The sequence below is a fragment of the Phodopus roborovskii genome, unplaced genomic scaffold (genome assembly GCF_943737965.1).
Source record: "Phodopus roborovskii unplaced genomic scaffold, PHOROB, whole genome shotgun sequence".
Taxonomy (NCBI): Eukaryota; Metazoa; Chordata; class Mammalia; order Rodentia; family Cricetidae; genus Phodopus; species Phodopus roborovskii.
In genome coordinates this window covers 26,118,804-26,142,151 of record NW_026126416.1, presented here as the reverse complement: position 1 = coordinate 26,142,151, position 23,348 = coordinate 26,118,804, and the positions used below count along the sequence as shown (strand labels likewise).

Below are 23,348 nucleotides of genomic sequence, written 5' to 3'. Positions count from 1 at the left end.
GCCCTGGCAATGAGGCTATCTGGCAGACCCATAGAGGAATGTGTTTCATGCATGGACATGAATTGGGTGGGAAGGGGCAGGAGGAGCATCACAAGGAATAAATTGTGTCTCCTTAAAAAATGTGTACTGAAGGCTTAGGTCCTAGTGTAAACTGTATTTGGAAATAGGATTTTAAAGAGGTAATTAAGGCTAAGTGAGGTTATAAGAGTAGGGTCCTAATCCAATGGGACTGATAACATAATGAGAGCGGTATCTCTCTCATCCTGTACATGAACTAACAAAAGTCTACGTGAAGACATATCAAAAAGACAGTCATAGCCAGGCAGTGGTGGCACATGCCTTTAATCCTAGCACTCGGGAGAGGAGAGGCACTGATAGGGACAGCTCTGTGAGTTCAAGGCTAGCCTGATCTACAAAGTGAGTTCCAGGTCAGTCAGGGTTATACAGAGAAACCCTGTCCTGAAAAAACAAAAGCAAAACAGATAGATAGATACATAGATAGATACATAGATAGATAGATACATAGATAGATAGATAGACAGACAGACAGACAGATAGAGTTCATCAAGAAGATATGATGGTTCAGGTCTATAATACCAACAAGTGGGAAGCAGATGCAGGAGGATGAGGAATTCAAGGCCATCTTCAGTTACATAGAATATCTGAGGTCTGCCTGGACTGTGTAAACCATAGGATCCCTAGAAAACCAAAAAGGAAAGGCAGCTCTCTGTGAGTCGGGAGAAGCCTGGTAGGAAATGGACTCAGATGGTATCCTAATCTTAGACCCCTCAAACTCCAAACTCTGGGAGACAGCTTTCTTGGGCTGCCTAATCTATGAGATTTTGTTTCATCAGATCAAGAAGAGCAATAAAAAAATGGACTTAAAAAAAATGAACAGAGTCTCAGAAACTTGTGATACCACAAGCTAACTGTCCTGCCATTCAAATCCAGACGTGGAGACCAGGTAGGGTTGTGGGCTAAAAATGTTATTTTGAAGAAATGGCACCAGACTGAAAACTTCCCAAATTTGACAAAGTTTCTAAACGTATGGGTTGGAGCAGCTCAAAAACTTTAAGAGAGAGAAATCCACTCAAAGAAATCCACAACAAGAAACAGCACAGTAGAACCTGAAGATAAAATTTCCACACTCAAATAATGTTTCTAATACAAACTTTGAAATTTTCAGTTAAAAATGCACAAAGTCACCTGCCACCGTTTCAAGAGTGCAATGGAGAAAGCATATCAGTCTTTTCAAGGTTCTCACAATCAATGGAGTGTCAGTGTAAATCTATAATTAAATTGTCTATGGTATAAAAAGGTGCAAACTACTTACAATCGAAGTAAATCCTTATAAATAAATATTCTTAGGTAGCTGAGATAGTTTAGAACCCACTGAGCACATCAAGGGTGTCTTTTGTAAACTAAGCTGTAAGTCTTCAGCTTTGGGATTAAGATGATTCTCAGCATACATCTTAATAAGCAAGATATAAAGACAAAAAGTACAGAATAGGCCCCCATGCCACTATTCCACAGCTTCAGGGGGAAGCTGCCTTCACATGAGCTTTGCAACACAGCAGTTGTCAAATCTAGTATTTCTTTCTTCTGGTTATCAACACTAAGTTACTATAATCAATGCCCCTCAACTCTTCCCCCTGTCCTTTCTATCTACCTCCTTTATGTTCTTATACTTAAGGCTGAAGGACAAGTGTCTGACCATTAAAGACCCCAGGAAAACTCATCATGAGTCCTCAATCTTTTATTTTTGTTCCTATGTTGACCTCTTATTTCCTAGAACCTATCCAGAGACTATCTAGCACAAATAAAACAGAACAACATTAAAGAAAAAAGAAAAAGAAAAATGGCATTGTGTGCAGAGCTGGTCACAGTTCCAGTTGCTCAGATTGGTTCCCAGTGTGTCAGGTGTCAGAACCCTGATGTATTTATAGAGTTCAAGGGGAAAGTTTTATTGCTAAAATAGTTTAAAATCATCCTAGGCTTCTAAGTGTTATCATATGGATACAGGCTGAGCATGGCCCCAAAGGTTCATGTGATCACTAGTGTAGCAGCTTTGGGTGGTAAAGCCTATAAGAAGCAAGGACTAATGTTATGTATTAGATCAGGGAGCAATTCTTTTGGAAGGGTGTTTTGAGGAGTGAATTAATTCTTGCAGCAATGGGCTGTTATAAAGTGAGAGACTAGCCTATATGCTTGGTCCCTTCTGCACATGGCCACTCCCCTTTCTGTTTCTCTGCCATATCGTCACATAGACAAGGAAGCTCTCACCAGGGCCATTAAGATGTGACACAAATCTCTTGGTTTTCTGTCTAAATGTCTAAAGAAATTTCTTTTCTTACAAAATACCCATCCTTAACATTTTGCCATACCAACACAAAAAAGACTAACACACGTGCTATTTAATATTCAGCCATGTCTCTAAATGTTATAAACTACATACCACACTCAACAAAGTACCTGAAAATATGAAGGACAAATAGGTAGAAAAAGATCAAAGGCAAATAAATGTCCAGCTAAGGGAAATGAAGAATTGAAGCTCTAAGTATCTGTAGGGAACACACGATTAGTGGAAGATGCTAAGAGACAGGCCTGTCTTCTGTTAAGGATTCAAGAGAAATAAAAAAGTTTAGGCAGGAAGACTATGAAGACCTTGGAAGAAGGTAGAAAAATATAGCATTGGAAAAGTTAGCAACTTATTGAAGAACCCAGCAAAACAATGCTTCTTCAATTACATAAGGATAAGACCAAAGAAATATAAATTTGCTGACAATCTATTGCAATAATCTTTCTCGACAGAAGTAACATGACATGATTAAAAAGTACCTTAGATAACCTCTACATAGAGGGTGCAGTCCTAAACACTTTCTTAAACTATTTTATTTAATCCTCACCACAGTGAGTGAATAGCTCTTGTTTTATAGCTGGCAACTCACAAAGACGGCAACCCCCTCTTTAAAGACCACTGAAATAGAGTACCTACCATCAGCTTTGAACCTAGAAGGCTGCTTTCAAAGTCTATACCCTGAACCACCATGCCATGCTGCCTTGGCTTGGACAAGGAAAACACAAAAATCAACCAATGTCTGTGGACCAAGACAGAAAAAAAAAAAAAAAAAAAAAAAAAAACAAACCAAAGGGGGGGGACCCCCCCCCAAAAAAAACCATTATGTTGCAAATACAAAATGGCATGGAAAAAAAAAAAAAAAAAAGACAGTCAAGAAATGTAGGTCCCTGTGAGCACAGATCAGCAAAGCACTATGGGAATGTTAAACATAAAGGGTTGTCTCTTCAAAGGGAAAGATGTATAGCCCGTTTTCACCCAGCAGGCTGGGAGCAGGTATAGTTAACAGCCTGGTGGCCTTTGCACTGCTTGCATCATAGCATTCCCATGGATGGAGGCAGTCTGGAAGGCTCCTCCACAAGCACTTACATGGCCATCTGAGTTATAGTTCCACTGTCCCCAAGACTTACTCACCTGGCCTGGCTGCTTTGAGACATTCCTCTCTAGTTCTTCCCTGTTCTCCAACTGAGAGATCACATCAGGTTTGGGAATTGGAAGCCCTGTTCACAAGGAAAGAAAGAGTGCACTGGTAAAGAGTGCACTGATGGTGCCCTGGTCCTAAGGAAAGATGTGGGGGGATGGGGGAGAAGAGAAGAAAGGGGAGGGGGGGTTGGTTTTGGATTTCTTCAGTAGTGCTGAAGCAGGAAAGTTGATACGGGGTTTGGCCTAGTTAGGGTTACTGCTGTTGTGATGAGACACCATAACCAAAGCAACTTGTAAAAGAACGGGTTTATTTGGCTTATGTTTCCACATCACTGTTCATCATCAAAGGAAGTCAGGATAGGAACTCAAACAGGGCAGGAACCTGAAGGCAGGAACAGAGGACATAGAGTAGTGCTGCTTACTGGGTTTCTCTCCATGGCCTGCTCAGCCGGCTTTCCTATAAACCCAGGACCACCAGTCCAAAGATGGCACCACACACAATGGGTTGGGCCTTCCTTCATCAATCACTAATTAAGAAAATGCCCCCTACAGCCAGATTTCAGATAGGCATTTTCTCAGTTGAGGTTCCTTCCTTTCAGATAGCTCTAGCTTATGTTAAGTTTACATAAAACTAGCCAGTACAGTGTTTATTGGTGTTCAGAATGGTTAAATCACTCATTTTAAACCTCACTATAAAAATAAATATCTATTATCTTAAGAGTTATAGTCATCAGAACCTTGTCTTGATATCCTTGCCTAAGGAGTAGAGAAAGGTACTACAGGCTATGACTATAATTCTGGAAGTGGTCAAAGTAAAACGAGAAACACAAAACAGGGGCTTTGTCGGGCCTTACGACTAGGGGTCTTTGGAACTAAGAGCTTCAGAGTTCTTAGAAACACAGGCAGAGAGGTACCAAGCTAGGCAACTCATTGTGGGGGTGGCACCATCCTTACCCAGCAAAACCAGATTCTTGTGCTTCTTAGGCATATCTCCTTGGGAAGGGCTCAGCTTTGCCCACTGGGTGAGCTCCCAGCCATATTCTTGGTCAGCAATTCCTGAAAAGCCAAATACACCAAAGGTTACCAGTAGCCTCCTGCCAGAGACTCCTCCCAGCCCAAGTACCACTGATAGTGTAGGAAAGCGACAGGAAGAGTAGACAAAAACAACTCTCACGCCCCTATTAACATGAAGACTCTGGCATGTCTGTGCTCCACAGGTTTGTTCTTTGTCCTTTTGCATCAGAATTCATGTTACCTACAAGCAGCATCTTCAAACCTGAAGGAGTGGAGTTTCTAGTTTCTGTACTGCTGAATTAAAGAACTTGAGTACTGCTTACTATTTATTCAGGGAAAGGGACAAAAAGTATCACAGCGCCTTTGCAGTATGGTTTTTAAGACACAAGGAGTTCACAAAAGAAAAAATGCTCCTGTCTTTAGTTTTCTTTTCCTAGTCTATTATATGCTAAAAAATTAACTTGTTTGCCAGGCAGTAGTGGCACATGCCTTTAATCTCAACACTGGGGAAGGAAGAGAATCTGTGAGTTAGAGGCCAGCCTGGTCTACAGAGGAATTCCATGACAGTTCCAGGGCTACACAGAGAAGCTGTCTCAAAAAACAAAAAACAAAACAAAAAACCCAAAACAAACAAAAAAAACCCAAAACCCTAAATAGCTATAGATAGATAGATAGATAGATAGATAGATAGATAGATAGATAGGCAGGCAGGCAGGCAGGCAGACATGTTTGCTGCATATGCCACAGAATATGGACAGATTTACTCAAACTCAGATAATCATGACAATCCCCAAATGCTTGTTGTCCGCAAGGCACTGATAAGCAAGGCGTGGCCCCACATCAGCTCTTCCTGCACTCATCCTTCTAAATCCCTGGTGAGTGACTGCCATTCAGCTGTTGGAATGTGTGTCACATTGCCTTGTACATGCATGCTGCTTCCTATTCCTGAGTGCTTTCCCGCTGCTCCACCTTTCAGCTATGTGATCACTATTCACACCAGATCTTATCTGACCGCTACTCACATCAGATCTCACTTAGGTTTTCCTCCGCAAATGGCCTTGCCTCTGGGGCATCATGCTTATTCCCTTCCCTTAAGTCCATGCATAGAAAGGACTTCAGGATTCATGTCTGTCTCATTGCTTTCTTTTCAGAATTTATTTTTATTTTATGTATGAGTACTTTGACTGCGTGTGTGTACGTGTCTGGTGCCCTAGGAGGTCAGAAAAGGTTGTTGGATCTAGAAATGGAGTTATAGACAAAGATTTGGGCTGCCATGTGGATGCTGGGAACTGAACCCAAGAATAACAAGTACTGTTAACCACTAAGCCTCTCTTCATCCCTCCGAACTGAAGTTGGGTACCAGCTACTAGAGACCTGGTTTGTTTTTCAGAGGCTGAGTATGATATGGATAGGCTGTGGCAGCACCTATTCAAAAGGACTGCCAGGCTTCCAGATTCTACAGGGATATACTTATTAATTTCTTTCCCATCAGTTATGGCATGTTTCATCTTGCTGAGCTTCTGAAAATGTTCACATGGCCTATGCAGCTTTGGAATGAGACAGTATATCCTACAACTACCTATCACTGATACACTAAGACAGCTTTTATATATGACTTCCCAATATGTGGCCACACCAAAACTGAATGTATTTTTCCTTCCTGCCGTTACTTTTTCTCTTTATTTGGGAGAATAAGTGGCCAGGCCTGGTTTATTGATATGTCCCCAAAGCCCAGCTTTGATCTAACTGGTAACACTCCCACTTCTGTCTCATGGGTTTGCCATGTTTGCATGGGGTCAGCCAGCATGGAGAAGGACACAAGAAACTCCTAAGAAGCACTTTTGTTCTCAGCCCACAGACAGGAAGAGACATAATGAGAAAAAGGAGTTTTAATCTAAGAAGTGTTAGATCTAACTACGATTTAAGCATTAGATTGAAGAAAGAATGTTTGGCATTGTGGTTTGTTCCCAGATAACATGGGTAGATCAAATTTTCTCTTCTGTAAATAGAAACTGGCTATCAAAGTGGCTAGTTTTCTGTGAGAAGATAAGTGGCAGGAAGGAAAAATACATTCAGTTTTGGTGTGGCCACATATTGGGAAGTCATATATAAAAGCTGTCTTAGGGTACCAGTGATAGGTAGTTGTAGGATATAAAGGGGGAAGATTTTACAAAGGAAAAACTGAGGGGTCTGCATAGCTAGCATAGGATGCAAACTCACTGAACGATAGCCTGGGCCGAAGGGAAGGCAGAGTCTTACAAGCACCAGAGGTCGCTGTTGCTGCTGGGAGTGCAGAGCAACTTTACAAAAGGAAGCTAATGGATTGACCTCCCCACTCTCTTCAATCACTTTTCCCAAAAGTTCATTATGATTTTGGATTTGTCTCAATCTCATATCACTGACAATGGCAGTGTCTTAACCAAATACAATACTCAACAGTCAATTTATTTGGAACAAGGAAAGATTCAGAACTCTCAGAGACAGTCAACAGACATGTTTGTCAATCAATAGTCCCCTTTAGTTTTTACTTGACATTATGAAACATTAGGTATTATCTACATAAATCCTGGGATATTTTCTTCAAGCTGCTTATAATTTATGTAAAATACACACATAAAATGTATTCCCTGACACGTTTATGCTTTAAGAGAGACCTAAATGAATTTATGTTTGGGAGAGCATGGGAGAGGACTGTTAGGCAATTCCGCTTCCTCTCAGTCCCAAGAGAAACCCATTTTGATCAACTGGAATACACAAGCCCTTTTCCAGGCCTTACCTTGCAAAAAAGGGAATATAGACTCCCAGAGGCAAGGCTGCCTCATACCTGATCTTTAATACAATAAAGATACAGGGCTTCACTTAGTAAATGGATTCTTTTGGGTACTCAGGTGTTGCTTTTATCTAAGTCGATCTATTTACCAATAAAGATTCAGGAGTCAGATACTGAGGTGGAAACCTGCTAGATAAGGGAAGTAACCAGCTGACCTTTTTTTTTTTTTTTTTTTTTTTGGCTCCTTTCCACATCATCCAAAACCAAAAAGGACTGTGAATCTGTGAATCTCTAAGTCCCTCCCTACTCCTACCTCTTACCAGGTCCTCCAAACACTCTATGGCTAATTCTTGTCAATTAGTCACTGGCTCTTCTCCCTGATCCAAGGTTAGTTTTATTAACAGTCTCAGGAGTTTCACGTTGTGATCAAATATCCTGCAACACTCAGGATCTGAAGTTTGGTTATGGGGGAGTGTATTAAGGAAACTTGTAAATATCCAGAGACATTTCATTCAATATCCAATATTTTAGATTTGGACTTATGGGCAGATATGGACCATGTGGAAAGACTAAGCTAAGTGATGTGCGAAACATAACTTTGATAGGTACCTGCTTGTGTTCCTAGCCTTCAGGTGTGGATCCTGACTCTAGAAGTGATCAGAATGCTACCTAGATCATAAACATATCTTTTCCTTTTCCTTTCCTTATTCATGGTGATGTGTGGGTTCCACGTGGTACAGGATGAATGGGCAGATACGCCAGATGAGAGATGCAGGTCTTTGTTTATCTGAGGCGTCTTTGTTATGGTGTCACAGCTTAGTATGTATCTGTTGAGCATCGAAGAAGGAAGAAGTAGAACTTGGAAGTGACTACTGGGATGCTATAGGCTGGCTTGTGAAAACTCAGAAAAGGAGGTGAACCCAAGCAGGTTTTGAATACAGAGACCTTGGTATTCATTTAGATAAACATTTATTGAGAACCTAATGTTTGCAAGGCACTGTGTAAGATTTAGAGACCTTTTAAATCACATCTCCAAGGCTTACAATCCAGTTGAGAAGATAATTCAGGTGTATGTGTTGAGTGTGCTCATCTGTGAATTTCAGATAGCAAAAGCACCTGTTTCACAGCATGAGGACCAGTTGAGTGCAATGTGGTGCTCTGAGTGAATAAGTGCCTCCACAGGCTCATATATTTATTTTAATGTTTGCTTCCAAGTTGGTAGAGTTGTTTTTTTTTTTTTTTAAATTAGGATATGTGGCATTGTTAGAGGGGGTATGTCACCAAGATCATTGTGTCTATCTCTCTGTCTCTCCCCATCTCTTGGGGAGATGTAAGCTCTCAGCTACTGCTTCAGAACCATGCCTACCTGTTGCCATGCTCCCTGCCATGAAGGTCACAGATGCACCCTCTGGAACTGTAAGCAAGCTCCCGATGAAATGCTCTCTTTTGTAATAAGTTACCCTGGTCATCGAGTCTTGTTGGGAAACTTATGTACTTGTCCCTTACAGTTCTCTTCCTCCCCACCCCACTGTAGAACATAGGAGAAGTGATAGATCCCCAGTGAAGAGAGTGATACAGAAAAGTTATCTTCTGAGTCCCAGTCGGAGGACGACTCGGAGGAGGAAACTTTAATAGAGGAAATTGAAGAACTCTGCCGTAAGCTGCAGCATTGTTATAAAAAAAAAAAAAAAAAAACCAAACCAACCAACCAACCAACCAAACAAACAAATAAAAAAAAAAAAAAAAAAACCAAACAAAACTCATAGGAGACTTGGTTAGGTAAGGGTCTTTCTTCAGATAAGGGAGATGAGGAAATAGCTTGGCAGGGATTAACGCCTTCTGCTCCACCTGCCTATGTTGATGAACTCTATGATGAACCCCTATGGGGGGGGGTGACCTTTAAAAACCCATCTCCACAAACTTACCCCGTTATAGACGTTCCTGATCCTAACAATCCAGGTCAAGATATCGGTCGGCATGTCCCCTCAACTTTAAGGAAATTAAACAGTTGAAGGAAGCAGTTACCTCATATGGGCCTTTAGCACCTTTGACAGTTTCCATGTTTGAATCTTTCACAGCCCTCAATCTTACTCCCAGTGACTGGCAACAGCTCTGTCACGCATGCCTCTCTGGACGTGATTATTTGCTATGGAGAGAATACCAAGAGTGTCTTCAAACAGCCCATGTGAATGCCCAGGCTGGTTTCCTACAAAGAGACATCGATATGCTAACAGGAGCTGGGCTGTATGCTAACCTGGCAGCTCAGCTAGGCTATGATCCTGGGGTTTATGCCCAGGTTGTGGCAGCAGCAGTGAGGGCCTGGAAGGGCTTGCCTAACAAGGCAGCCGGAGATCAATTATCACAAGTTTTACAAGGCCCCTCCGAAACTTTCCAGGATTTTGTATCCAGGCTGTTAGCATTAGCAGGTAAAATATTTGGAGATGCTGATACTGCCATGCCTGTTGTCAAGCAATTGGCTTTTGAAAATGCTAACAAAATATTGTAAAGAAGCTATTCAGCCACGTAAAGGCAAGAGTTTAAATGACTCTATAAGGATATGCAGAGACATTGATGGAGCCTATCATCAAGGGCAGGTTATGGCCTCGGTCCTTCATCAAAGACAGAGGTCACTTGGACAGAGTTGGCGATTGAAATTGCTTTGGGTTTGGCCAGCCTGGTCATTTCCATAAAGACTGCCCACAAAACAACCAAAGGGCTGCCAGACCAGGCTTATATCCTAAGTGTAGGAAGGGAAATCATTGGGCCAATGACTGCCAGTCTAAGATGGATTTACAATAATGGCCTTTGCTGTTGGGAAACTGGAAGCGGCCCCTCTTAGGGGTCCCAAAACCCAACAGGTGTATGGAGCAATGAATCTACCAGCAGGCAGTGGCAGAATTCAATTTGTCCCACAAAAGCAATCCCTTCTTGTTGAGGACCTTGTCCGAGGGACAGCAGGGAGCGCAGGATTGGATCTCTGTACCTCTGCCAGAGCAGTCCTAATGCCTCAGATGGGGGTTCAGGCTTTACCAACTGGAGTTCATAGGCCTTTACCTAAGGGAACCATGGGGTTAATTATAGGGCACAGTAGCGCTCTTTTAAAGGGTTTTCACATCTTACCTGGGATTGTAGATGCTGATTATACAGGAGAAATTAAAATTCTTACAACAGTGGATAGGGTAGTGTTAGTCGTACCCCAAGGAGAGCAGATAGCTCAATTAGTATTAAATTCCTCTTGTATCTACAAATAATCCATTTCTGAGACCGAAGAGAGGCATCTAACAAGACTGATTATATTGCTGGGGAAAAACTTCTCTATCAACTCCTCCCTATGTCTCCTACCCCCTTTTCTTTGTTGTTTGGAACAGTTCTGGGGGGGGGGTAACTCTTAATTGTTCTTCCAGAAAGTACTCCCTGACAAATTGCTGGGTTCATTAAGATAAAGCCATGGTGGTACGCGTTCCTGGTGGTACAGGTTCTATGGCCTGTTCTAGATGATGGAAGGACTACAATGACTTTGTATTGACAAAAAGGGGACTTTGGAAGTACCGCTGCAATTGTGGCCACCATTGCCATGTCCGCTACCACTGCTGCCGCAGCAGGATTTGCCATTTCTCAAGATGTCCAGACTACAGCTATTGTAAATGAACTCTCAGAGAAAGTTAGCCAAGCTTTGGACCTCCAAATTAGTTTAAATACTCACATTCAATTAGAATATTGACTTTGAATCAACTATTGGCTTTAGCTCAAGAACAGATTGATTATTTATTGTCTTGCTCCTCTCCTCATTTTAGCATTCTGTTTGTGTGACTCCTGGAAATGTTCTCCTCACCGTCATGAACTGAATGCCTATATGAGTGGGGTATGGAATGTTACCTTTGTCAATTTCACTACCCAGTTGAGCCACGCTATAAGGTGATTAATGCCACTCATCTGGATCCTGTAAAAGTTAGTGATCGGTGAAATTTCATGTCCCATGGGGGGGAGGGGGTATAGCGTTGGTCAGGGTCTATTGTGTTATCCCTGCTCGGGGTCCTGGGTATCGGTGCCTGCATCTGGATTCTCTGTTGAATGCACAGCCAGAACAATAGACAGGCAAGTGTCACCTGACAGGCACCCATGGCCTTGGCAGTGTAACATGAATCAGCACAAGTATGGCTGCAGATGCTGGAGAAGCGATAACCAATGACAGGCAACTCCTAGCGGGATCAATGCCGCCTAAGACAGGGATTGATGAGAGCATTTCTCCATGACGGGTAAGGTATTTGTTTCCCAGGTGACCTAAGCCAGGGATCGCTTCATTTAAAAAATAAAAAGGGAGGAACTGTTGGGAAATTTATGTACTTGTCCTTTACAGCTCTCTTCCTCCCCATCCCGCTGTAGAACTTCTGTGTTCTCCAGGTGGAGCAAACAAGGTTGTGTTCATGGGCTTGCGATTTTTCTCAGAACTTACACGTATGCAGTGCCTGTGCCTTGACCCTGGGTGTGGGTGGCGCATGGCTTCCTCCTATGCTTAACCCATTCCCTCCCTGACTTGGATATATATAAGTCCATTACTCTCTGTAATAAAGAGCTTCTTCTTCACTTCTCATGGCAGTCTGTTGAGTGCTTCGATCCCGACACCCTCCACTAGCTCAGTACTCTGGTCACGTGGGCACGGCCGAGTCTCTACACAGCAATAGAAAACTAAGACACCTTGTGTTACCCAGAGTATATTACTTAATCTCTCTAAACTGCATTGTGCTTATCTGTCAAAGTCAAACAGCAAAGGGCCCTGTCTCACAGATTCAGTTAGAGGATCAGTCAGTCTAGCCCTTCTAAAATTCTCTGCTGAATGTTTACCCCAAAATGAGTGCTTAGTAAGTGCTATCACTACTACTAGTACTAGGAGGGTGAAATGCTGGGGCACAAGACAACAAGGTCTGCTTTCCAAAAGCTTCAAAATCACTAAAATCTATAGAAACTTCTGGAGAAAATGGTGTTCTCCCATAACTGTGACATTCCCCTCCTGTAGTAGCCGCAGTTATTTCAAGCGCAGTGGTAACGGGCCTATGCACTCATACAGTTGTGTCTGCAGATTCCCCTCTGCATCTATCCCACTGCCAGACAATCTCTCCAACTTCCTTTCGCAGTGCCTGGGATCGGACAGCAGGACCTTATGCACCCTAGGCGGTGTTCCATTGCTGAGCTACACCCAGCCTCTGTCCACAATTTTGAATCTGGAGATTCATCTTTCAGTTTCCACACTCCACATTAGTTATGTAGCACTGTAGGTACGCTGTTTACTCAGACACTGCGGAGCAGAGGTGGGACGGGAAGATGGCAGCCACAGTAGGCAGAACGAGCAGATGCTGGTTTGCAGATGGCAGGGAGACCTGTTTTATAGGAAGGCGCTCTGTGTAGCTCACGCTTCTCCCCTGGTCAGTCTGTCCCTTGTTTGGCGTAACGCCTTTGATGTTGAATAACTGAGGACTTGAAGCTGAACACTTTTCCACACACACTACACTCAAAGGGTTTCTCCCCTGTGTGAACTCTCCGATGTTGTGTGAGCCGGCACCTCTGGCTGAAGGCTTTTCCGCACTCGCTGCACTCATACGGCTTGTCTCCAGTGTGTATCTTCTGGTGCTGTGTAAGAGAAGAGCGGTCAAAGAAAGCTTTGCCACACTCACTGCACTGATGGTGTGGTTCCCCAGCATGCGCCTTCTGGTGTCTGTTTAGGGAAGAGACCCCATAGAACGCTTTCCCACACTCACTGCATTCATACGGCTTCCTGCCAGTGTGGGTCAGCTGGTGACGGGTGAGGATGCTCTTCTGGCTAAAGGCTTTCCCACACTGCTGACACTCATAGGGACTCTCCCCGGTATGGATTCTCTGGTGGCGGGTGAGAGATGATCGGTCGAAGAAAGCTTTGCCGCACTCACTGCATTTAAAAGGCTTCTCTCCTGTGTGAATCCGCTGATGCACAGTTAGGGATGAACGGTCGAAGAAGGCTTTGCCACACACGCTGCACTCATATGGGCTCTCTCCTGTGTGGGACATGAGATGTCTGCTGAGGCTGCTCCTGTGACTGAAGGCCTTCCCACACTCAGGACAGTCATAGGGCTTCTCCCCAGTGTGAGTTCTCTGGTGGCGGATGAGGGACGAATGGTCAAAGAAGGTCTTCCCACAGTCACTGCATTCCTGGTCTTGGTGTTTAGTGAGGATTTTTTTGGATGGGGCTGATTTTCGCTGTACGCTTTTGTCCAGGGAAAGGGGTTTCTTGCAAGTCTCTACTTCAGGACTTTCCTTTTCTGGTTCTGACCCATCTGCTAGTGTCTGAACTTCAAGTTTAGGGCACAGAGGAGTTTGCCTTCTATGGATTTCTCCCAGTGTTCCTTCTGGAGCAGTTAGGCTCTCAGGCTTAGTCTCCTGGCCTGCAACAAAGAGAAAAGCCAGATGCACTTTCTTCTCTGGACTAGGAGACAATGACAGAGGAGAGATGCTATGACAGCACAGCTCATTTCCTGGATAGTCTTACACTCTGGGAAAGCCTAAGGCTTGGGAATAAAGGAGGGGGGAGGGAAGGAACATGACAACAGACTTCTCAGAATGCAGGGGAAGGGCTCTGGGAGGGGCCAATAGCTTAATTAGGGTAGGTTGAGAGAGACGTGGGAGGTGTACACAGGCAAGGTGACAGTTCTGAGAACAAGATGGTGAACATAGACGGATCATACTTTGGCGTGTAGAAGGGGGAACCAGAGAACTGATGAGTAATAGGAAACAAGCATGCACACAGACAGCTTGAATTTGAGAAAAGGGTGATCCCTAACATTCCTCCACACCCAGATAATACAAACAAAACTCTGTCTTGGTTACCTAGAGAGACGCTCTCTGGCCACTCTTTCTCCTCGGATCCATGAAGACCCTGTGTCCGTGGCTCGTCCCTTTCCTTCAACTGAAGAATCACGTCAGACGGAGGAACAGGAAGCCCTGCTCATGGAGGAAATGTAAAGCAGGTTGCTGCTGTGATGAAATAACTAACCATCGCACAGTTTAGTCCTGGCCTCTAAGTCTAGATCTTCCCGAAATGTAGGATACAGACCAAAGACACCTTTGAGGGAAGGTCTGGACTGAGGCTCTTGAAAAGGACAAACAGCAGGCGCCAGGGCAGTGCCCACAAAAGCCACCTCAGTTCACAGGCAGTGTATGGAGGCTTTCCATCCGCACACTGGCAGGGTATAAAAAAAGATCATCTCGGCTGAAAAAGCACCAAGAGGGAACTCAATTTTGATTGTTTGCTCATATTTAGTATCTTGTTTTTTATGTTCACTGTAGGAAAATTAGTTACCTTCAGTAAAAAGAAAACCACCCTCTGTGCTTTATACTAATATTTCTTTTTCTTCATCTTGATGCTGAAAGGCCTTACATGTGATTCTGTTAAAGACTGGGTAATGGGGGCTTGGTGAGCCTGCTTAGTGGGTGCACCCAGCCTGCTAACTGGGTTCACTCCCTGCAACCCATGTGGCGGAAGGAGAGAACAAACTCCCCCCCCCAGTTGTCCTCTGACCTCCACACACACACAGGCTGTTGCGCGCACATGTGTGCCTCCCCAAGAAAATAAAGAAAAATGTGATGAAATGGTATAAGAACTTTATAAAGCTGGATAATGAAATACTACTGACTTGTAGTTCTTTTCATGTGGTAAATTTAAAATAGTAATTTTATTTAGCACAGATTTTTCTACAATGTTTTAATGGCTATATGACACATTGCATGGATAAATTCGCAAATCTCTATCAACAGACATTTTACTAATTTTAATGTCTTGCTATTAACACACAATAGTATGAGAAATGTTTCCTGGTATGCTGTATGAATTGGCAATCCTATTACATTCTTAATTTCTAGAAGCAATCACATCCATAGCTATATGAACAAAATGAGATCCCGTTCCTGGAAACACCTGGGCTCTAAGCTCCCCATGAACGGGTTCCACCTTGGGAGACAGGGAAGACAAGGGAGACAGACAGGGGAGACAGGTTTGTTCTCCCTGGGCCCAAAAAGCATCAGTCTGGTGTGCACTGGCTCTCTTTTGGCAGACAGATCACACCCATTCCTTTCTGTGGCTTCTGGTTTTTGACCTAAGGAATTCTATACTTCTATATTTCACTCTTCCAAAGCCCCTGACAAGAGCTCAGGATTTTCCTTGATGCCAACTGAACAATCTGTTCCATTTGGGATATGAGTTGGCCTGATTAAGCTCATTCAGTAGGTACTGACGTGTGTGTTTGTGTGTGTGTCCATATATTGAACTGAGGACCTTGTACATGCTAGGAAACACTGTACCACTTAGCTACATCCTCAGCCTAATGTTGGCTTTTGAATATACATCTGCAGCACGAACGTGACTGCTATCTGCTTTTACATCTGTGTACTCCTGCTCCCAGAGTGGCCAAGACTACAGGCACACACCACTGTGCTTGGCTTCAGCCTCTTCTCCTGGAAGTGTGGGGGAGTTCCTTATTACCTGAAGGGACTTCACTTTACTTCACTAACAGCTGACATTAACAACAGCTCTTAATTCCCCCATCACGTAAGTATAGTTACAAACTGCCTTATAAAGGTTTCTAATATTGTCATTAAGACAAATACTCAAAATCAAGCACATCTCTGATGACCTTTCTTTTTTTTTTTTTTTTCCCAAGGATAACTTCTTTGTCCTCCTCTGGCTTCCACGAAGTGACAGATAACCACTCTTACCAACATGGCTCCTTGTCACCAGATGGAACTGAGGACATTAGCGCTGGCATGCCAGGAGAAGACCAGGACATATTAATCCTTCTCCTTGTTGCCTCTAGACAGCCAGGTCCCTACACAGAACACACACACTCTGCCCTATCTTCTAGTCTGCCTTCTGTTTGGGGGAAGCAAGTTGCTGAACAAGGAGGCCTGTGGTTGCCCAGAGCTGTTAACATCGAGGCAGTCTATCTGTCCGGTGCTGGGTCACTGGCTATGCACCTAACGCCACCTCCTCTGGCTCTTTGGTCTGTCAGGTAGCAATCCCGAGCTCATGTGACATACACTGGTTTGGGACAAGTTCCCCCTGCTCACAGAAAGCCTTCTTACCCAGTGAGATGATGCTCTCATAGTTTTCCAGCATCACTGCCTTGTAGAGAGCCCTCTGCACAGGGACCAGATGCCTCCACTCTTCATCTGTGAAAGTCACGGCCACATCTTCAAATGTCACCGATGTCTGAAAACACAATCACACTCCCTTACAACCCTTTTCTTTCTTGTTTCTCTTGAGACAGGGTCTAACTCCGAGTGCCTACAGCATGCACAAACTCTAGTCTAACCCAACACTCTTTGGTATACGGGGGCTGACTCCCAGTCCGTATCTGGCTGCACCAGAGGGACAAGCAGGACGAAACTACTGATTCCAGAATCCTCCATGCAGACCTGTTCTGTCAGCTTTTGAGAAGGCCACAGGCTCTGGGTGCTGAAGGTCATCTTACTTTGGAGCCCTTCAGTGGCCTAGGGCTGGAGGGTTGTGAAGGAAGACGCTCAAGACAAAGAAAGAAAAGTGATTATATTGTGTCAATAAACAGTATTTTAGAAATAAAAATGTCCACCTTACCTGGCACCTGGTAGGTGGAGACACAGCAGCCATTCCCTCCTATGCTGTCCTGGGAGGGAAGAACAAAGTCCTAGTGAGGAAACAGTGTGGGAGAAGGCATGAGAATGACCAGGGGTCTTCTGCCAAACGTGACAAGGCCCCTCTATATAGCAGTGAGCAATGCAGCCAACACTTTACAAAGAGCAAACAAAGCAAGGCCAGGAGCACTCCATGCTCACTCCAGAGTTAGAATAAAAGCCATGGACATCAAAACCACGACAGTGTCTGTTGTACCGCTATCTCCAGGGCAGAGTCCTGTTCCCAGGAGTCGGAGCACAGTAAGATTCCTATGATATTTATATATTCACAGTAATTTTGCCCTGAGTGTTTATTGAGCAAAACCTATATGCTACTTTACACACGACTATACAGATAAGACAAATAAAACCTGTAACCCCTTTAGAGGAGTAGCACTCCATTTACAGCTCTTGCTAATGAAGCATTCATTTTAGATATGATAAGATTCTTCTCCTCATTTCTAGAGCCATGCTGATCATATCAACACTGGGCAATTAGTGTGTAACCAATTAGGGGCTAGTAATTAGTGAGTAATTAGCTGACCTACTAGAGACATCTTGGTTTGCTTTCTCTTGCTCTGATGAAACACAGACCAAAAGGAGGAGAGGATTTATATGGCTCACAGGTTACAGTCCTTTACCAAGGGAAGCCTGGGCAGGAACCTGGAGGCAGAGCTGAAGCAGAGACCATGGAGAATCACTGCTAACTGGCTTGCTCAGCTACTTTCTTATGGAGCCCATGCCTGCTTTCCCAGGGATGGCATTATCCACAGTGGGCTAGGCCCTCTGGTATCAACTGACAGTTAAGAAAATGAGCCACACTCCGGGTAGAGGCAGTCATGACTTTAATCCCAGTACTTGGGAGGTGGAGGCAGGTAAATCTCTGTGAGTTCACAGAGTTTGAGGTCAGCCTGGTCTACAGAGTGAGTTCCAGGACAGCCAGGCTATACAGAGAAACCCTGTATAGAAAGAAGGAAGGAAGGAAGGGGAGGGAGAGAAGGAAGAAGGGGAGGAAAGGAAAGAAAGAAAAGGAAAGAAGGAAGGAAGGAAATGTCCTACACAAACATGTTCACAGGCCAATCTGATGGAGGCAATTCAATTGAGATTTTTTTTTCCCCCCAAGTATGTCTAAGTTTGTATCCAGTTGACAAAAACTATGAGAGAAATGATTTGGTATGAAAATTTTTAAAATTTTCAAATGTTGCAATAACATTTTAATGATGAGTCAGAAGATATCAGGAGGTACTGAAGTAGCCCCAGGGACCAGGGGAGCAGAGTTACCAGGAGACAGACCAATGGGTGTGGCTCACATTAGAGGTGAGACTGGTTCTAGATGAAAGGACTCGAGCTCCAGTTCCCACACACTGCAGCTTTACTTATCCTTGGGATTCCTAGAAGACTCATCCTCTCCGACCTCCCTTCGTATAACTTAGCTAAATGCATGTCACCTTCTCACAGTGAAGAGTCTAACTAAAGCCTGGTTGGTGTGAGTACTTGCAGTGAGTACTTGCAGTCTCAGCACTCAGGAAGAAGCAAAAGCCAGGACTGCTGCAAATTCAAGGTCAGCTAGGACTACGTACTGAGTTCAAGGCCAGCCTGGGCTATGTAGGAAATACCACCTCAATTATTTTCTCTAGAAAGGGAGTTTAATGAAAATAGCAATGAAAGCAAGCATTTGGGGAACTCCTGGTGGGGTGGGGAGATAGTATGTATGCTTCTGGGAAGAAGAGAAAAGGTGCACCTGTGGCTCATTGACCACTTTATTGCAGCCAAAGGAATATGTCACTGTTCTTTGTGATTCATTCATCTACCCACTTAGTCAGTACCAACCATACCAAGCACCAGCCCAGCGAGACACTTTCCCTGACCTCCAGAGCAACAGCTTTATACACGGGACAATGAAACAAAGTAATATTTACTATAGGATGGTACTGTAAAGAGAGATGCAGGGCAAACTGTCAGGGCTTTGAAGAGGCCCCCCTAGCCCAGGGATGAAGGATTGAGGGAGAAATGCTGCAGATTTCTTGGCACATCTGGGATATATTGTTTTGATGTGAGGGAGCAGCAACATTATAGACATGGAAAACCTTGAGTGGAAATAAGAGGAAGACCCTTATCACAATAAAGGATTACTACGGAAATGAGATAAGAGAAAGTCTTAGTCATGAGTAATGCTGGAGAAAAGATTATAATGTAGATAAATAAGAATCTGGGAAAATGATAGGCTGACGGATGTTTATTCGGGGAGAAACCACTTACACCAAAAACAGATGACCACCTGCAGGTTCCTGTCCCAAGGATGCTGCCGGATGCTCTGTCTCTGACCAGAAAGCAAGAGAGAGATGGGATCCTAGACCCCAGACCTAGTCCCCCTTGGTCACGAATACCAATGGACATGGTCAGTGCAACAGATGCGGGTGAGGTGGATATCTCACTACAGTTCCCCTTTTAGTCTAAAGAAAAGATTTAGGCTTGATACAAAACTATATACAAAGACAGTAAATATCAAGTGTGCTCTAGGAAAAGGAAAACTAAGAACATACAAACTTAACACCTACATATCCAGCTATAGGGTGAAGGTGTAACAGAGATTACTATAGAGTTGTCCTAAGCTGGAAAGTTTAAGTCATATACTTACTATTTCTATCTAGGAAGAGAGAACAATAATTGTGATAGTCTAATCTTCAACCTCATCAAAGACCTGAGAAGGAGGATAACAACACTAGGGGAGGCAGGAAGTGCAGGTGAGCAGCTTCCAAAAGGTGCAGCAAAGACAGAAACAGCAGGCTACCTGGACAGTGACCTAAAGTTTCACAGCAACAGCAGGGAAACTAGCTTTGGCTAAAGCCTAGAGTATCTGACAGACCACCACAGAAGCAGCGAGATAGAAAGGCTGTCTTACCCTGACTTGGCAAGGCTCAGCAGTCTTCTGTTTGTCTCCTGCAAGCACAGTAAGACAGCGTGTCCAAAGTCAGTGGTAGAGGTGGGGGCAGTTCTTTGCCCAAGAGGCCATTAGCCGAGGAGAGGATGGACTCCAGAAGGAGCGACATCAGTGCCCAACATATTCTCTGGAAGCTACATCGAAGGGAATTTGGGGGGTGGTGTCAGAGCAAGGGTGTGTCCTCATTAGATATGTACTTAATTATATCAAAGGGTGCTTGGGGGTGGTGGCGTCTGGGCACTGGTGTGTCCTCATTAGATATGTCCTTTGAAAGATTACTGTGACGAATACAAGGGCTTTCAAACAAAGACACTCTCAGATTGGCCAATTCTCTTCTAGAAATTTATTCTAGAAATGTGAGAGAATAGTTACAGAGCTTGTAATTAACCATCACCAACACATCATCTTTATTGAAGGTTATCTGCCAGCCAACTTCTTAAGCCCATTACACATATCATCCCATTTAATCTTTAAACAATGCAACTAAAATCTGAACTCTATTAAGCATCTACAACAGGACACTTGACTAAATACTTTATTGCCTAGATACCCAATGGAGTGCTATTAAACATCACCCTAACTAGTATTGCTGGCACTTGCTCTCATGAGGCTCTTGCAAAGTGCTTTTAATAAGGATAATTTAATTCCATCCTCATACATCAAAAAATGAGGTATTATAGGACATTCAGGCTTTGTAAAAGGCTGAGGTTGGATTTAAAAAAGTCTGGCTGGAAGCTTTTAATTCTATGTTATAATTTACTTCCATCAAAAGATAGCCACAAAGTTAAGCAGATCTTTTGACTAAAATAGAAAATCCTGCAACACATCCCAACATTTTTGGAAGTTTGATATGCAAGATTGAAGTTTCATGAAAACAGAAGTATGGTGACATACACCTGTAATGCCAAGGCTTGGAAGACTGAGGCAGGAGAACTCTTGGCTTATCACCAGGGTAAGCTATAAAATAAGACTGTATCTCTAATGCAATAAATGTAAAAACAAAACAAACAAAAACTAGGGAAAAGATCACTGGCAAACTGAAACAACTTCAATGGAGTTAATAGACAACTGGCGACCACTCAGACTTCTAGACATATGATGGCTGCCAGTGGTTGTTCGACTTTATGCCAGGGATAGTTCGACTTTATGGTGGTCAGAATGTTACCTCTAGAATTGTTCCTCCAAATTTGGTTTGTGTTTATCTCATTTAAGACTACACAGTACCCTGTTTAGTGAGTCTTACCCTGATACTCTGGGTCTTGTCTGGCCTAAGTATAGTTTCTTCATCGTTATTTCCCACTATCCTTTGACAGTGCACCTTAGTGAAAATCATCGCAACTCTGTCTAATAATGCCATTTCCTTTGGTGTTTTCTTCACCTCAAATGTGGCCTCCTCCACGAATCCCCTAAGCTTATGCCAGGACATTCTTGCGTAGGCTGGAGATGAGGAGTGAAAGGCGCAATGTGAGACTTTGATCTGGGGGACTGGGTTAGAGTGGAGTGGACACCCCTAGATTCAGAGTCGGTACCGCCTACATTCACGAAGCACCCATTATGGAAAGAGGGAACTAGAGGAAGACAGGGGGACCTCCAACTTGAAAGTACAGGATTCTGACACACAGTGGGCGTACCCCACAAGGACACAGGTAGCCCTAAGTAATTTACACACACTGGATAGACAGGACGACTCTCTGTCCTCGACTCTCGCACAAACTAGCTCCACTAGGTCACGCCCACTGATCCACCCCAAGTCCCCAGGGTTCCCTTCTCTCCGCCTCTGCGTTCACTTGGCATCTCGAAGACCTAGACCCGCAGCCCTCACCTTCCACAAGAGTGCTGGGAACCTGCGAACGCCGGACCGCCTCGGGTCGGGAAGACAGTGCGCCTGCGCAACGGTCTTCCGCCTCTGGGCTCCAATCAATGTGTCGTCTTCGCATGGACTCCATTTCCCAGAAGTCTCGACAGCCAGCGCGCCTTAAGATGACGTGAAAAAAAAAAACCAAAGCTGTGCAAGTTTGCACCCCAGATCCGCGTGCTGAAGCAGATAAAACTGGGTGGTGGGTGCGTGCGCTCCTAAACCCGGAGTCCAGCTGTCTGGAGCAGTGCTGGGAGGAAGGCCCTAAGCAGCACAAATCCGGTTTCTGTTTGCCAGCGTCCATGTCTTTTCTGAAAGCCAGGGTTCCCAGTTCTCAGTCTCCTTTCAGCACCAGCCCAGCAACATACCCGTCTACTTTGGTCAGATACTGGGTTGGGTGGCATTTTGAGAATTTACACTCAACTCTGAACCATAATTCTGTATGAGGATGACCTCATTTCTGCTGCTTCAGTCACCAGCCAAACGTCAGCCTGTACAAACTCTGTAGCTCAAAAAGGATGCAAAGTTTTTAGGGACTCAACTTGTGAGACAAAAAAATTATTGAATAGTCATTTGGCCCCAGGATATTTGTATTTACTTCCGTTCTAAAATAAGGGACACGTTAGGACTTTTCTGGAGCTAATGGCACTGCAGAATATGGATGGCAGCACTTAAAGAATAGCCAGGCCAGTCTGTGAGAAATTATAAATGAGGTCCCAAATCCATACATACCCCTTGTAATCGAGGGGCCAAGAAACAATCTTTTGATAGGCTTAAGGAATCCCCAGCATTGGGGCTTCCAAGAGGGATAGGCTCTTTCAACTGCACATTACCAAAAAGCAGGGTCAGTCACAGTCCTCATTTGGCCATCGGATGGTCACAGGTGGTTCATACCATGCCTGTGTGAACGACTGAACTCTAAAACCCAGTATCTCCAGGGACTGACAGTGACTCTGATCTTCCTCCACCATCTGTTCACACCTTCCTCCCTAAAAACTTGATCTCTTTGACTATCAAGTAGATTCTTCCAATATCAGTCTTTCTTGAGTAAAACATGCACTTGGGAAAGAAGCAGATTCTCCTATTGAGTGAGTAAATACATGCCTTCCTTGTGTTACATGCTCATGCTGTTATCTGGAAGGAAAGACGTTTACTGAACTCCAAGAGCAGTTCCATCAAATATTGACCACAGGTTTTGCCTCTCATGCATGTCATTAAAAGACAAAACAAACAAACAAACAAACAAACAAAAACAAAACAAAATCCTCCAGTGTTGCCACGTCTGCTACAGGGGACACCAAAGGGATGGCTCACTTGTCAATGGAGGGAATGGGTTATGTCAATAGACTGCCAACGTCACGGCCCTGGTGCCCAAGTTTTGTTGACCCTTTTCCCCTCTTTCTGATGGATACCTTATAAGCCTCAGTCTGCCCCCAAGGCAGTGAAGAGGGCAACTGTGAAAGGGTTCCTCTGTCATCCTGAAGGATGGCTGCATACAGAAATCCTCAGCTATGTTTTCCAAGTACTCAAAGGAAGCTTGTGAAGTGACAAGGTGAGGAGAAGCACACGATTACCTATTCTCAGGAAAGGCACCTAC

General features: G+C 43.9%; 1 protein-coding gene across 1 annotated transcript; it reads right to left on the bottom strand.

Annotated features, from left to right (window-relative positions):
* Positions 1–11,347: 11,347 nt before the first annotated feature.
* On the bottom strand, positions 11,348–21,866 carry Znf2 (zinc finger protein 2). Its single transcript, XM_051183447.1, has 5 exons — positions 21,719–21,866; positions 16,900–16,969; positions 16,389–16,515; positions 14,139–14,252; positions 11,348–13,696 (listed from the first exon to the last, which is right to left on the bottom strand). Exons 2-5 carry the CDS (start codon positions 16,930–16,932, stop codon positions 12,705–12,707), a joined length of 1,266 nt encoding a protein of 421 aa, XP_051039404.1. The 5' UTR covers positions 16,933–16,969; positions 21,719–21,866; the 3' UTR covers positions 11,348–12,704.
* Between the last annotated feature and the right edge of the window lie 1,482 nt (positions 21,867–23,348).

What these genes read in the sequence shown, in the direction of transcription:
- Znf2 (XM_051183447.1), bottom strand. Translation starts at nt 16,932, where the DNA reads ATGGCTGCTGTGTCTCCACCTACCAGGTGCCAG. An exon ending in CTCCACCTACCAGGTGCCAG is followed by an intron (nt 16,516 to 16,899) that starts GTAAGGTGGACA and finishes TTGTGTTTTCAG; the next exon opens with ACATCGGTGACATTTGAAGA. An exon ending in TGAGAGCATCATCTCACTGG is followed by an intron (nt 14,253 to 16,388) that starts GTAAGAAGGCTT and finishes CTCCATGAGCAG; the next exon opens with GGCTTCCTGTTCCTCCGTCT.